This window comes from Coregonus lavaretus (genome assembly GCF_964263955.1).
Source record: "Coregonus lavaretus genome assembly, chromosome: 22".
NCBI lineage: Eukaryota > Metazoa > Chordata > Actinopteri > Salmoniformes > Salmonidae > Coregonus > Coregonus lavaretus.
In genome coordinates, this window is record NC_140009.1 from 16,293,355 (window position 1) to 16,307,448 (window position 14,094).

Sequence of the window (14,094 nt, forward strand, 5' to 3'; positions counted from 1 at the left end):
TAGTTCCCCTGTCTGGTGGTTTAGTTCCCCTGTCTGGTGGTTTAGTTCCCCTGTCTGGTGGTTTAGTTCCCCTGTCTGGTGGTTTAGTTCCCCTGTCTGGTGGTTTAGTTCCCCTGTCTGGTGGTTTAGTTTCCCTGTCTGGTGGTTTAGTTCCCCTGTTTGGTGGTTTAGTTTCCCTGTCTGGTGGTTTAGTTCCCCTGTCTGGTGGTTTAGTTTGTTAATCCCAGTCATGTATGGGGGACATGTGGAAGCAGCTTGCCGAGGCTGATAGGAGAATTATGGGGGTTTTAACCAGCTAAATAAATAATTATGTTTGTGTAAATTCCTCAAAAGGATTTGTAATAATATTTTTTTTCTTCATGTCGGCTAAAAGATTTCAGGCGTGAAGAAAGGACTTCTAGCAAGCCTACCGTATGTTCTTTAAAGAAGAAATAAACAAATCCATAGGTGGGTTAAAACAGATGTGTGTGTAGGTGATTTGGTGGTGACAGCCATGATAATATGTTAGCTCTCTCTGACTGTGTTTCTCTCCTAAATACTGTCACCCCCCTCTTTCTCTTTCTGCCTCCTTCTCTCATCCTCTCATCCTCCCACCACCCCCAGCGCTTCCTTAATCCCTCTCACTTTATCACAGCAGACACTCTCCCTACACCCACACAGTCTGCAACACACACACACACACGCACGCACACGCACACACACACACACACACACACACACACACACACACACACACACACACACACACACACACACACACACACACACACACACACAGCCATAATTTACCAATAATACCACTGGTGGCGAACCTAAAAACGGTGATCTACATAATGAGAGGGAGAAAACATGTCACATGGAAAAGTGCAGAGAAAACATGTCACATGGAACTTTCATAGGGTCAGAGGGCTTTGAAAAAGTTTGCAAGGAGAGAGACAGGGACAGAGAAGATGAAATGGAAAAAGAGAAGGGAAAGGAGAGAACGAGAGAAAGCGCGAGCGGAGGCATGGAAATGATGGGAGCGTGTCAGCCCTAATGGGTTTGCTGTCTAATCCCCCCCTCTGCTGCAGAAAACAACACAGGAAGTACACATCATGGTTTCTGAAGTTGTCAATCACTGTGAACACGCACGCACACACACACACACACACACACACACACACACACACACACACACACACACACACACACACACACGCACACGCACACGCACACGCACACGCACACGCACACGCACATGCACAGGCAATGTCAATCATGCTTCAAAGCCATCCCAACTTTAGGTAAACACACCAATGCACTGCATGTCACTGATAAGGCACTTTGGGGGGGGAATAGTACTCTGTTTGCTTCCGCAGGAGAAAAAAATAGTATTTTTGTTTGCTGCGATTGAGTTTGTGCTCGGTTAAGCTTGAGCTTTGACTGGGCGGCAGAACAAACTGGATGTGCCACACTCAATGCCATGGGCAGAGGAGAAAGGAAGAGAGGAGAAAGGAAGAGAGGAGGAAAAGAGAAGAGGAAGGGCAACGGATCGATACAGCATGACTAGCTCTCTGTAACCAGGAGTTTCAGATCTAACTCAGCTTTAGTTATGTCTCTGCTCAACCCCACTGGGACCACCTCTATCTTCTGCACATCATGTCTCCTTTCTCTCTGTCTTGTCTTTCTACCACACATGCCCCACCACATACGCACACACATAGTGGACACAGACTCACCGTTATCGACTGCGAGGAAGGTGGCTTCGTAGATGTTGTTTTTGACGTAGATGGACTCTCTGTCCAGGGTTGCCGTGGTGACGATCTGACCGTTGGTGGTGTTGATGGACAGCCACTCAGCTGGGTCGGCCAGTTTAGAATACCTGGACAGACAGAGGGAGGAGGAGAGATGGAGAGGAGGAGAAATGGAGAGGAGGAGATGGGGTTAGAGCAACAGGTTCAAAGAAAGTACACATACTGTACTCACTCTTTATCTGCGAGGAGGAGGAGGGTAGCATGTTAACCCTTTACACTCGTGGGAATTGGCTTATATGGATCGGGCTAAATTGAAATGTTTCTTACAGAAGAAATATGAAAAGCACATGCATAACCATGGTAGCAATTGAAAGGAAACAGTTTGGAGAGTATGGGGAATTTATTAGACCAACGGTGAGTATACAACAGTTCACCTTACACAATCTGAATCCAAACATTACACTGTTGATTTTATGTTAATTTTACATTTACTGTACTTTCTGCCGCATTTGTTTATAACAAAATCTGAAGATACTCTGGATACATTCAGTAACATGATAAGACTATTCCATGAAAATGTGGGGTAGGTGCAACATAAGACAAAAAATTACAAGGGTTTGAGTGAGAGGACTAACTGGTGTCTCCAAGTGGCCACACACCTCTCCAAAGTGTGCATAGTTCTTAAGAAATGTCAATGCACTTCTATGACTCAAAGAAGAGTCTTCAATTATAAGGTGCTTTATAAGTCTTCAATTAAAAGCTCTCAAGGGTCTCAGTGCAGAATTAGACGTTCATCCACATTCTCCAAACGTCACATTTCAAAGTGTTTTATTGCTCCTGCTGCTCTGTATCGTTCCATTTCTCCAAACGTCAAATTTAGAAGTTAATGGTTAAGTTTAGGCACTCATTCTGAATGGTCAAGGTAAGGGTTAAGTGTCCACTACTGGGATTGAACTTGATGGTAATAGCGCTCAATGTTGCCCCCCCCCCAGTGGCCAGTTTTGAAGGCATTTTCCGACATCTTCATGACATGGATAGACCTCCAATTTCGCCGTCAATCTTGAACGAACTGTTTAAAAAAAAATGTTGCTCTCCTAGCTGTGCCATTGAGGAACTAGAGCAAACACACTTATAGTATTTTTTTTGGGAAAACAACCCTGCATCCCTGCCCTCACACAATTACTGTCCTTTATGCAATTCAAAAATGGTCCATTATAAATTGCAATCTGGGTAAGGTGAGCATCATCTGAAAGTTCTGTTCTATTGCCATCATGACTAGCTAAGTTATAAAATACGATATTACAGTGTTAGGCTTTGACAATGCAATTCAGGGAAACAGATAATTTTGATGCGCATAGAAAGGAGTCATGTGTGCATTCAGGTGCGTGTGCCGAGGCGAATTTTCTTCACAATAGACAAATATAGGCTAATTCTGTTCAGAACAACCAAGTAACTGTACATCAAACATAGTGATCATAAACGTTGACACTGTATATGACATGAGTTTTATTATATGGAAATGTGACGTGCACATTTGGACTCATGGCTGTTTGGCTTGCTTGTATGACATCAAAGCGATATTTATTGTATTATAATCCTCAACGTCTCATCTTTCAAAATACATGGAGTCATCTTAATTTACAGCATTTCTCTCAGTCAAGACAACAAAACATTTGCAAAAGTTGTCCAATTAGCGTGAGGGATGGGGGCAACTTCTTGTCGCGTGAAGTGCTCAAGTTCAGAATGGCTGTCAGTCAAACCCATACAGCGCTGTGAAGTCACCAAAAATTCTGAAATTTCCATCCCCAACTATAACATTTTCCGTCTAGATAGAACTGCCAAAGGGGGTGGAGTTGCAATCTACTGTAGAGATAGCCTGCAGAGCTCTATCATACTATCCAGGTCTGTGCCCAAACAGTTTGAGCTTCTACTTCTAAAAATCCACCTTTCCAGAAATAAATCTCTCACTGTTGCCGCTTGCTACAGACCCCCCTCAGCCCCCAGCTGTGCCCTGGACACCATATGTGAATTGATTGCCCCCCATCTATCCTCAGAGTTCGTACTGCTTGGTGACCTAAATTGGGATATGCTTAACACCCCGGCCATCCTACAATCTAAACTAGATGCCCTCAATCTCACACAAATTATCAACGAACCTACCAGGTACAACCCTAAATCCGTAAACATGGGTACCCTCATAGATATCATCCTGACTAACTTACCCTCTAAATACACCTCCTCTGTCTTCAACCAGGATCTCAGCGATCACTGCCTTATTGCCTGCGTCCGTAACGGGTCCGCGGTCAAACGACCACCCCTCATCACTGTCAAACGGTCCCAAAAACACTTCAGCGAGCAGGCCTTCCTAATTGACCTGGCCCAGGTATCCTGGATGGATATAGATCTCATTCCGCCTGGTTGTTCTTTAAAAGTAATTTCCTCTCAATCTTAAATAAACATGCCCCATTCAAAAAATACAGAACTAAGAACAGATATAGCCCCTGGTTCTCCTCAGACTTGACTGCCCTTGACCAGCACAAACACATCCTGTGGCGTACTGCATTAGCATCAAATAGCCCCCACGATATGCAACTTTTCAGGGAAGTTAGGAACCAATATACACAAGCAGTTAGGAAAGCAAAGGCTAACTTTTTCAAACAGAAATTTGCATCCTGTAGCACTAACTCCAAAAAGTTTTGGGACACTGTAAAGTCCATGGAGAATAAGAGCACTTCCTCCCAGCTGCCCACTGCACTGAGGCTAGGAAACACTATCACCACCGATAAATCTACAATAATCGAGAATTTCAACAAGCATTTTGCTACGACTGGCCATGCTTTCCACCTGGCTACCACTACCCCGGCCACCAGCTCTGCACCCTCCGCTGCAACTTGCCCATGCCCCCCCCGCTTCTCCTTCACACAAATCCAGACAGCTGATGTTCTGAAAGAGCTGCAAAATCTGGACCCCTACAAATCATCTGGGCTAGACAATCTGGACCCTTTCTTTCTAAAACTAGCCGCCGAAATTGTCGCAACCCCTATTACTAGCCTGTTCAACCTCTCTTTCGTAACGTCTGAGATCCCCAGAGATTGGAAAGCTGCCGCGGTCATCCCCCTCTTCAAAGGGGGTGACACTCTAGATCCAAACTGTTACAGACCCATATCCATCCTGCCCTTCAAAAGTTTTTGAAAACCAAGTTAACAAACAGATCACCGACCATTTCGAATCCCACCGTACCTTCTCCGCTATGCAATCCGGTTTCCGAGCTGGTCATGGGTGCACTTCAGCCACGCTCAAGGTTCTAAACGATATTATAACCGCGATCGATAATAGACAGTACTGTGCAGCCGTTTTCATTGACCTGGCCAAGGCTTTCGACTCTGTCAACCACCGCATTCTTATTGGCAGACTAAATAGCCTTGGTTTCTCAAATGACTGCCTCGCCTGGTTCACCAACTACCTCTCAGATAGAGTTCAATGTGTCAAATCGGAGGGCCTGTTGTCTGGACCTATGGCAGTCTCTATGGGGGTGCCACAGGGTTCAATTCTTGGGCCGACTCTTTTCTCTGTGTATATCAATGATGTCGCTCTTGCTGCTGGTGACTCTCAGATCCACCTCTACGCAGACGACACCATTTTGTATACATCTGGCCCTTCATTGGACACTGTGTTAACAAACCTCCAAACGAGCTTCAATGCCATACAACACTCCTTCAGTAGCCTCCAACTGCTCTTAAACACTAGTAAAACTAAATGCATGCTCTTCAACCGAACGCTGCTTGCACCCGCCCACCCGACTAGAATCACTACTCTCGACGGGTCTGACCTAGAGTATGTGGACAACTACAAATACCTAGGTGTCTGGTTAGACTGTAACCTCTCCTTCCAGACTCACATTAAGAATCTCCAATCCAAAGTTAAATCTAAAATCGGTTTCCTATTTCGCAACAAAGCCTCCTTCACTCATGCTGCCAAACATGCCCTCGTAAAACTGACTATCCTACCGATCCTTGACTTCGGCGATGTCATTTACAAAATAGCCTCCAACACTCTACTCAGCAAATTGGATGTAGTCTATCACAGTGCCATCCGTTTTGTCTCCAAAGCCCCATATACTACCCACCACTGTGACCTGTACGCTCTTGTTGGCTGGTCCTCACTACATATTCGTCGCCAAACCCACTGGCTCCAGGCCATCTATTAATCACTGCTAGGCAAATCCCCGCCTTATCTTAGCTCATTGGTCACCATAGCAACACCCACCCGTAGTATGCGCTCCAGCAGGTATATCTCACTGGTCATCCCCAAAACCAACACCTCCTTTGGCCGCCATTCCTTCCAGTTCTCTGCTGCCAATGACTGGAACAAATTGCAAAAATCTCTGAAGCTGGAGACACTTATCTCCCTCACTAACTTTAAGCATCAGTTGTCAGAGCACCTTACCGATCACTGCACCTGTACACAGCCCATCTGAAATTAGCCCGCCCAACTACCTCATCCCTATATTGTTATTTATTTTGCTCATTTGTACCCCAGTATCTCTATTTGCACATCATCTCTTGCACATCTATCATTCCAGTGTTAATACTAATTGTAATTATTTTGCACTATAGCCTATTTATTGCCTTACCTCCATAACTTGCTACATTTGCACACACTGTATATATATATTTTTTTTTCTGTTGTATTTTTGACTTTGTTTTGTTTTACCCCATATGTAACTCTGTGTTGTTGTTTTTATCGCACTGCTTTGCTTTATCTTGGCCAGGTCGCAGTTGTAAATGAGAACTTGTTCTCAACTGGCTTACCTGGTTGAATAAAGGTGAAGAAAAAAAAAAGAAAAAAAAAAAAAGTGCAGAGCCAGAGCTCTGATGTCATGTACAGTGCATTCGGAAAGTATTAAGACCCCTTGACTTTTTCCAAATTTTGTTACGTTACAGCCTTATTCTAAAATGGATTAAATTATTTTTCCCTCATCAATCTACACACAATACCCCATAATGACAAAGCGAAAACAGGTTTTTAGATTTTGTGCAAATGTATTTAAAATAAAAAACAGAAATACCTTATTTACATAAGTATTCAGACCCTTTGCTATGAGACTTGAAATTGAGCTCAGGTGCATCCTGGTTCCATTGATCATCCTTGAGATGTTTCTACAACTTGATTGTAGTCCACCTGTGGTAAATTCAATTGATTGGACATGATTTAGAAAGGCACACACCTGTCTTTATAAGGTCCCACAGTTGACAGTGCATGTCAGAGCAGAAACCAAGCCATGAGGTCAAAGGAATTGTCCTTAGAGCTCCGAGACAGGATTACGTCGAGGCACAGATCTGGGGAAGGGTACCAAAAAATGTCTGCAGCATTGAAGGTCTCCAAGAACACCGTGGCCTCCATCATTCCTAAATGTTAGAAGTTTGGAACAACCAAGACTCTTCCTAGAGTTGGCCGGGGGAGAACGGAATGGAATGTCATTGTTCTCTACATCGGTGTATATGCACTGATCTAGAGAACACATTCACAGCTGCAAATAGGCTTCAGTGCTTAATACCCATACCCTCCCACTCAGGCTCTCCCACCATGTATACTATGTTCCAGTAGGCTTGCCCTGCACTACGGTAAGTGGGCTAGAGAGCAGGCCTAGCTGCAGGGATGGAGGGATGGAGAGAGAGGGATGGAGGGAGTAATCTCCTCTCCCCTGCAGAGAAGGAGGGGTGCTTTTCCCAGCGGGCTAGTGGGCTAGTGGGCTGTATCCCAGGCTCTACACGGCCATGGGAACGGGGTGAGAGGGATGGTCAGCAGGGCTGGCAGCTACCTGCAGACTGGAACTGGCAGCCTGTGAAATCACTACTGGGGAGAGAGCGTGGCCGGCACAGAGGGGGGCAAGGGGATAAAAGAGAGAGGGAGGGGAGAGGGTGGAAAGACAGTAACTAACTTTATTAGGAAGCTGCTGAGGCTTACTGTAGTTGAGGTTAGTATCCCATGGAATCAGATGGAAGATGTTTGGCTTTATATAATGGTCTCTCTCTCTCTCTCTCTCTCTCTCTCTCTCTCTCTCTCTCTCTCTCGCTCTCTCTCACTCTCTCTCTCTCTCACTCTCTCTCTCACTCTCTCTCTCACTCTCTGCCTATGAATGTGTATTTTTCTCATTGTCTATCTAGGTCTCTGTTTCTGTCTGTCTGTGGAGGAAGGTTCAGGTTGTACTCTGGTTCTCCAGTGGAGGGCAGTCACGCCTGAGAAGGAGAGGCTGGGGCTGGAGTGGCTGAGCAGGAGAGAGAGAAATAAAGAGATAGAGATGGGGAAAGGACAGAGGTGGGACCAATCAGTAGCGGTGTGTGGGTAAAATCACTGAAGAAGCCAAGCCAAGCCAATAAAAAAGACATATTACAACCTATGTTGTGATATTTGCGTTGTTTGCTCTATAATCAATTTGTTCATACGCCACCGTGATATACAATAAGGCCATGAGAAGAAAAAGAAAACGTTCACACAGTGAAATAATAAATTAAACTACACATTCTTTGTTTCATCACAAAACCGGAGAGCAACATCTGTCCGGTGAAGTCCACAAAGCAAATATTGCCTGCAGCATGGTCAAGCAAGTTTATGTTTTCGACAGTTTACTAAAAAACAACTGATTTAGAACCACAGAGTTACCACAAGTCAGCATAAAACAGGAGCACTGCCTCCGCTGTTCCAGCACCATTTCAACTTAAACATTTAAACATCATCAAATCAACAAGGCTATATATGCTTAGTTTAATACACTGAAAACAAACTTAAAGACACCAAAAACGATTTAGTCCAATCACCGTTGCAAAATATCATGTGGCTGTCCATACTGATTTCTGTGTGTGTGTGCATGCGTGCAAAACAGATCATGTTGACTCAACTTACTTGTAGACTAGTTGAACGCCAATGCCATCCTCCTCTTTTTCATGTTGGCAAAACAGTCTATGGCTTTGTTTTTGTTATCATAGGCTACCTAGCTAAAATGTTTGCTAGCTAACTTCCTCGCATGGGCAACAATGAACCAGCTAAGTTAGCTAGCTAGTTAACGTGAGCCTACTAGGCTACATCTAGGCTACATATTGAACTTCAATCGTCTCAGGCCAGTGGCACAACATATTCATGGTTAGATCAGAATCACCATCATAATCATTGGCCTGTACAGAGAATTAATTGAAAACCACAAGTCCAAATCCCCATCTCCATCCATGGCTTAGCAAAGGCCAGATTTAGCAAGCTTGCTACTGCAGGACATTAACATAAGCAGACCAGAAACAGACACGTTTGCTTAGAAAGTGATTTGATTAGTGTGAAGCCATATCCAAACTGTCCTCCCTTGGGGGGCGTTTTGCTGCACCAGGACAGCAACGCTGATTGGCTAATTATTTTATAGTTTGTTTTATCAAGGGAGGCCAAATGCTTGCTGGTATCAATCAATCAAATGCTACGGCGGCAACATGTCATACTCTTTTGGTCCAGACAGCATCAGATACATGGGCTACACATACTGAGAGTGAGGGGCGCTGTTTCCTTGCTCGGATGAATTCTCCGGTGAGATTCAGCCACTTGAGAATTGACGAAAAATGATGAAAACACAGAGAGACGAAAGGTAAATTATTTTATAATTTAAATTTTTTTATTGGTCAAATATTTGGGGAAGCCTGGCTTCCCTTGGTGTCCATGAATAGACGCCACTGGGACCAAGTCACTATTATTAGAGTCACAAGCAAGTCTCAAGTCACAAGAGCCAGAAAACATGTTTGCCCGCACTACAGACAGCTATATCGGTCTGCTAATACAGGACTAGTAAAGGCCTAGTACTATTTTTTTGTCATTCAGATTTTTTAGTAGGTGCTGCAGCACCCTCAGTACCCCTTCTTCCAGCAGCTATGCGCACAGGGCGAACGCGCACACAATCGCTGTGCAAATGTAGCCGGTCATTACGGCCATAAATGGTGATGCATTTCCAAAATGCAAGACACAGACATACAGTCGTATGAAAAAGTTTGGGCACCCTTCTGAGGCTGCATAATAATTTACTCTGTCGTCACAGAAAATGATCACAGTGGCATGCCATTCATTTTCTAATAAAAGCTGAGTACTGGGGTATTGTCCAGTCAAATATTTTTTGTGTAGCAATATTAAGTTGTATGAAATTAAATCAGATGTGAAAAATAGGCTATGCAAAAATATGGGCACCCTTGTCATTCTGTTGAATTGATTACCAGTAACTACTTAGCACTGATTAATTGGAACACACAATTGGTTTGGTGAGCTCATTAAGCCTTGAACTTCATAGACAAGTGCATCCAATCATGAGAAAAGGTATTTAAGGTGGCCAATTGCAAGTTGTTGTTCTCTTTGACTCTCCTCTGAAGAGTGGCAACTCTCAAATGACCTGAAAACAAAGATTGTCCAACATTATGGTTTAGGGGAAGGCTACAAAAAGCTATCGCAGAGATGTAAGCTGTCAGTGTCCACTGTGAGGAACATAGTGAGGAAATGGAAGACCACAGGCACATTTCTTGTTAAGCCCAGAAGTGGCAGGCCAAGTAAAATATCGGAGAGGCAAAGGCGAAGGATGGTGAGAACGGTCAAAAACAGCCCACATACCACCTCCAGAGACCTACAACAACATCTTGCTGCAGATAGTGTCACTGTGCATCGTTCAACAATTCAGCGCACTTTGCACAAGGAGAAGCTGTACGGGAGAGTGATGCGGAAGAAGCCTTTTCTGCACACACGCCACAAACAGAGTCGCTTGAGGTATGCAAACGCACATTTGGACAAGCCAGCTTCATTTTGGAATAAGGTGCTGTGGACTGATGAAACAAAGATTGAGTTATTTGGTCATAACAAGGGGCGTTATGCATGGCGGCAAAAGAACACAGCATTCCAAGAAAAACACTTGCTACCCACAGTAAAATTTGGTGGGGGTTTCATCATGCTGTGGGGCTGTGTGGCCAGTGCCGGTACTGGGAATCTTGTTAAAGTTGAGGATTGCATGGATTCCACTCAATATCAGCAGATTCTTGGGAATAATGTTGAAGAATCAGTCACAAAGTTGAAGTTACGCCGGGGCTGGATATTTCAACAAGACAACGACCCAAAACACTGCTCAAAATCTACCCAGGCATTTATGCAGAGGAACAAGTACAATGTTCTGGAATTGCCATCCCAGTCCCCAGACCTGAATATCATTGAGAATCTGTGGGATGATTTGAAGCGGCCTGTCCATGTTCGGCAACCATCAAACCTAACTGAAGTGGAGATGTTTTGTAAGGAGGAATGGTCCAAAATACCTTCATCCAGAATCCAGACACTCATTAGAGGCTATAGGAAGCGTCTAGAGGCTGCTATTTTAGCAAAAGGAGGCTCTACTAAATATTGATGTGATTTTTCTGTTGGGGTGCCCAAATTCATGCACCTGTCTAATTTCGTTTTGATGCATATTGCACATTTTCTGTTAATCCAAAAAACCTAATTTCACTACTGAAATATTACTGTGTCCATCAGTTATTTGATAGATCAAAATGAAATTGCTGATCCAAACACCAATTTTTTATAAATGGAAATCATGGAAATTGTCAGGGATGCCCAAACTTTTTCATATGACTGTAAACTGCGTTTTACACCTGCATTTTGAGCTGAAAGTCATTCATGTTAGAAGTCAATATCAACTAGGGATACGGATATCATGGAAAGCATGATCTGTCTGTAGCTTTTTTCTTACTCACAAATGTCCTAATTAATTTGCCAGAATATGTTACATCTTCATGCCATAAGTATTGAAGGTAGTGCAATGTTACAGCTATCTTTAGACATACTGTATAACCATTACCACCATTGAGGTACATACAGTGGCTTGCGAAAGTATTCACCACCCTTTGCATTTTTCCTATTTTGTTGCTTTACAACCTGGAATTAAAATAGATTTTTGGGGGTTTGTATCATTTGATTTACACAACATGCCTACCACTTTGAAGATGCAAAATATTTTTTGTTGTGAAACAAACAAGAAATAAAACAGAAAACTTGAGCGTGCATAACTATTCACCCCTCCAAAGTCAATACTTTGTAGAGCCACCTTTTGCAGCAATTACAGCTGCATGTCTCTTGGGGTATGTCTCTATAAGCTTGGCACATCTAGCCACTGGGATTTTTGCCCATTCTTCAAGGCAAAACTGCTCCAGCTCCTTCAAGTTGGATGGGTTCTACTGGTGTACAGCAATCTTTAAGTCATACCACAGATTCTCAATTGGATTGAGGTCTGGGATTTGACTAGGCCATTCCAAGACATTTAAATGTTTCCCCTTAAACCACTCGAGTGTTGCTTTAGCAGTATGCTTAGGGTCATTGTCCTGTTGGAAGGTGAACCTCTGTCCCAGTCTCAAATCTTTGGAAACTGAAACAGGTTTCCCTCAAGAATTCCTTCAATTCTGACCAGTTTCCCTGCCGATGAAAAACATCCCCACAGCATGATGCTGCTACCACCATGCTTTACTGTGGGGATGGTGTTCTCGGGGTGATGAGAGGTGTTGGGTTTGCGCCAGACATAGCGTTTTCCTTGATGGCCAAAAAGCTCAATTTTAGTCTCATCTGACCAGAGCATCTCTTCCATATGTTTGGGGAGTCTCCCACGTGCCTTTAGGTGAACAACAAACATGTTTGTTAATTTTTTTCTTTAAGCAATGGCTTTTTTCTGGCCACTCTTCCGTAAAGCCCAGCTCTGCGGAGTGTACGGCTTAAAGTGGTCCTATGGACAGATATTCCAATCTCCGCTGTGGAGCTTTGCAGCTCCTTCAGGGTTATCTTTGGTCTCTTTGTTGCCTCTCTGATTAATGCCCTCCTTGCCTGGTCCGTGAGTTTCGGTGGGCAGCCTTCTCTTGGCAGGTTTCTTGTGGTGCCATTTTCTTTTCATTTTTTAATAATGGATTCAGTGGTGCTCCGTGGGATGTTCAAAGTTTCAGATATTTTTTTATAACCCAACACTGATCTGTACTTCTCCACAACTTTGTCCCTGACCTGTTTGGAGAGCTCCTTGGTCTTCATGGTGCCGCTTGCTTGGTGGTGCCCCTTGCTTAGTGGTGTTGCAGACTCTGGGGCCTTTCAGAACAGGTGTATATATACTGAGATCATATGACAGATCATGTGACACTTAGATTGCACACAGGTGGACTTTATTTAACTAATTATGTGACTTCTGAAGGTAATTGGTTGCACCAGATCTTATTTAGGGGCTTCATAGCAAAGGGGGTCAATACATATGCACGCACCACTTTTCCGTTATTTATTTTTTAGAATTCTTTGAAACAAGTTATTTTTTTCATTTCACTTCACCAATTTGGACTATTTTGTGTATGTCCATTACATGAAATCCAAATAAAAATCAATTTAAATTACAGGTTGTAATGCAACAAAATAGGAAAAACGCTAAGGGGGATGACTACTTTTGCAAGGCACTGTAAATATAACCCACTTAAACTAGGTCTGTCTGAAATACGAAAAAGATCAATGAAATCACCAGGTAGCCTATTGTTGTGGCAAATATTCGTCAGTAGCAGATTGCTAAACAGTACTTTATATTTACTTTATACATAGGCCTACTTTATATGTACTTTATACAGTACTTTATAAGTAGGTAGGCTACTCTGTTTTTGCCAGACAAAACTGGAGAAAATTAACTAAACAAGTGCTTTCTGGTGACTAATCTGGATGTGTGCGCCCGCCTCTGTGTGACAAAGCTGATGACTGGTCATTGGACAACAGTCGAGACGGGCAACTTTTTGGTTCTGAAGCACAAATTAGATATTTTTTAAACAAGAATATGGTGCAATGCCGTAAGCCTGTGTTAGTGACCAGATCGAATAAGCAAAGGTATACATATAAAATATAATTGGTAGGCTATGTAGCCTAATAAAATATGTATGAAAACTATATATTTTTCCAAAACGCAACCCCCCAAAACGTTCTCACTGCGCAAGCTCACCCGACCTGTGTTGATTGACAGTTTGCTGGTCAAATAAGAGTCCCGAAGTCCAAGTCAAGTCTCAAGTTAATTTATTTTCTATCATGTAGAGTCTCAAGTCATACAATTTGTGACTACAGTCAGACTCAAGTCCAAATCATGTGATTCGAGTCCACACCTCTGGGAAAGAGACACACCCTTTTGTCCCTCCCCTCCATTATGGTCACAAAAAGACCAGGTCCTCTCCTTGTTCATCCTTCTCTCTCTCTTTCGCTATCTGGTAACATTAAAAGTGGATTAGAGGCCTGTGATGATAAAAGGCATTACAAAAAGGTCTGCTACCCAAGCCAGACAATCCAACACTACTCTTTAATTAAA

At 43.3% G+C, this 14,094-nt stretch overlaps 1 protein-coding gene across 1 annotated transcript in view; it reads right to left on the bottom strand.

The window, feature by feature from the left end:
- LOC311150347 (cadherin-4-like) overlaps positions 1-14,094 on the bottom strand; it is a gene marked incomplete at both ends in the record, with an annotated part of 445,373 nt that overhangs the window by 15,500 nt on the left and 415,779 nt on the right. The window contains one exon of the mRNA XM_084187754.1: positions 1,719-1,861. Within this exon, the coding sequence (XP_084043880.1) occupies positions 1,719-1,861 (143 nt within the window). The remainder of the gene's footprint in view (positions 1-1,718; positions 1,862-14,094) is intronic.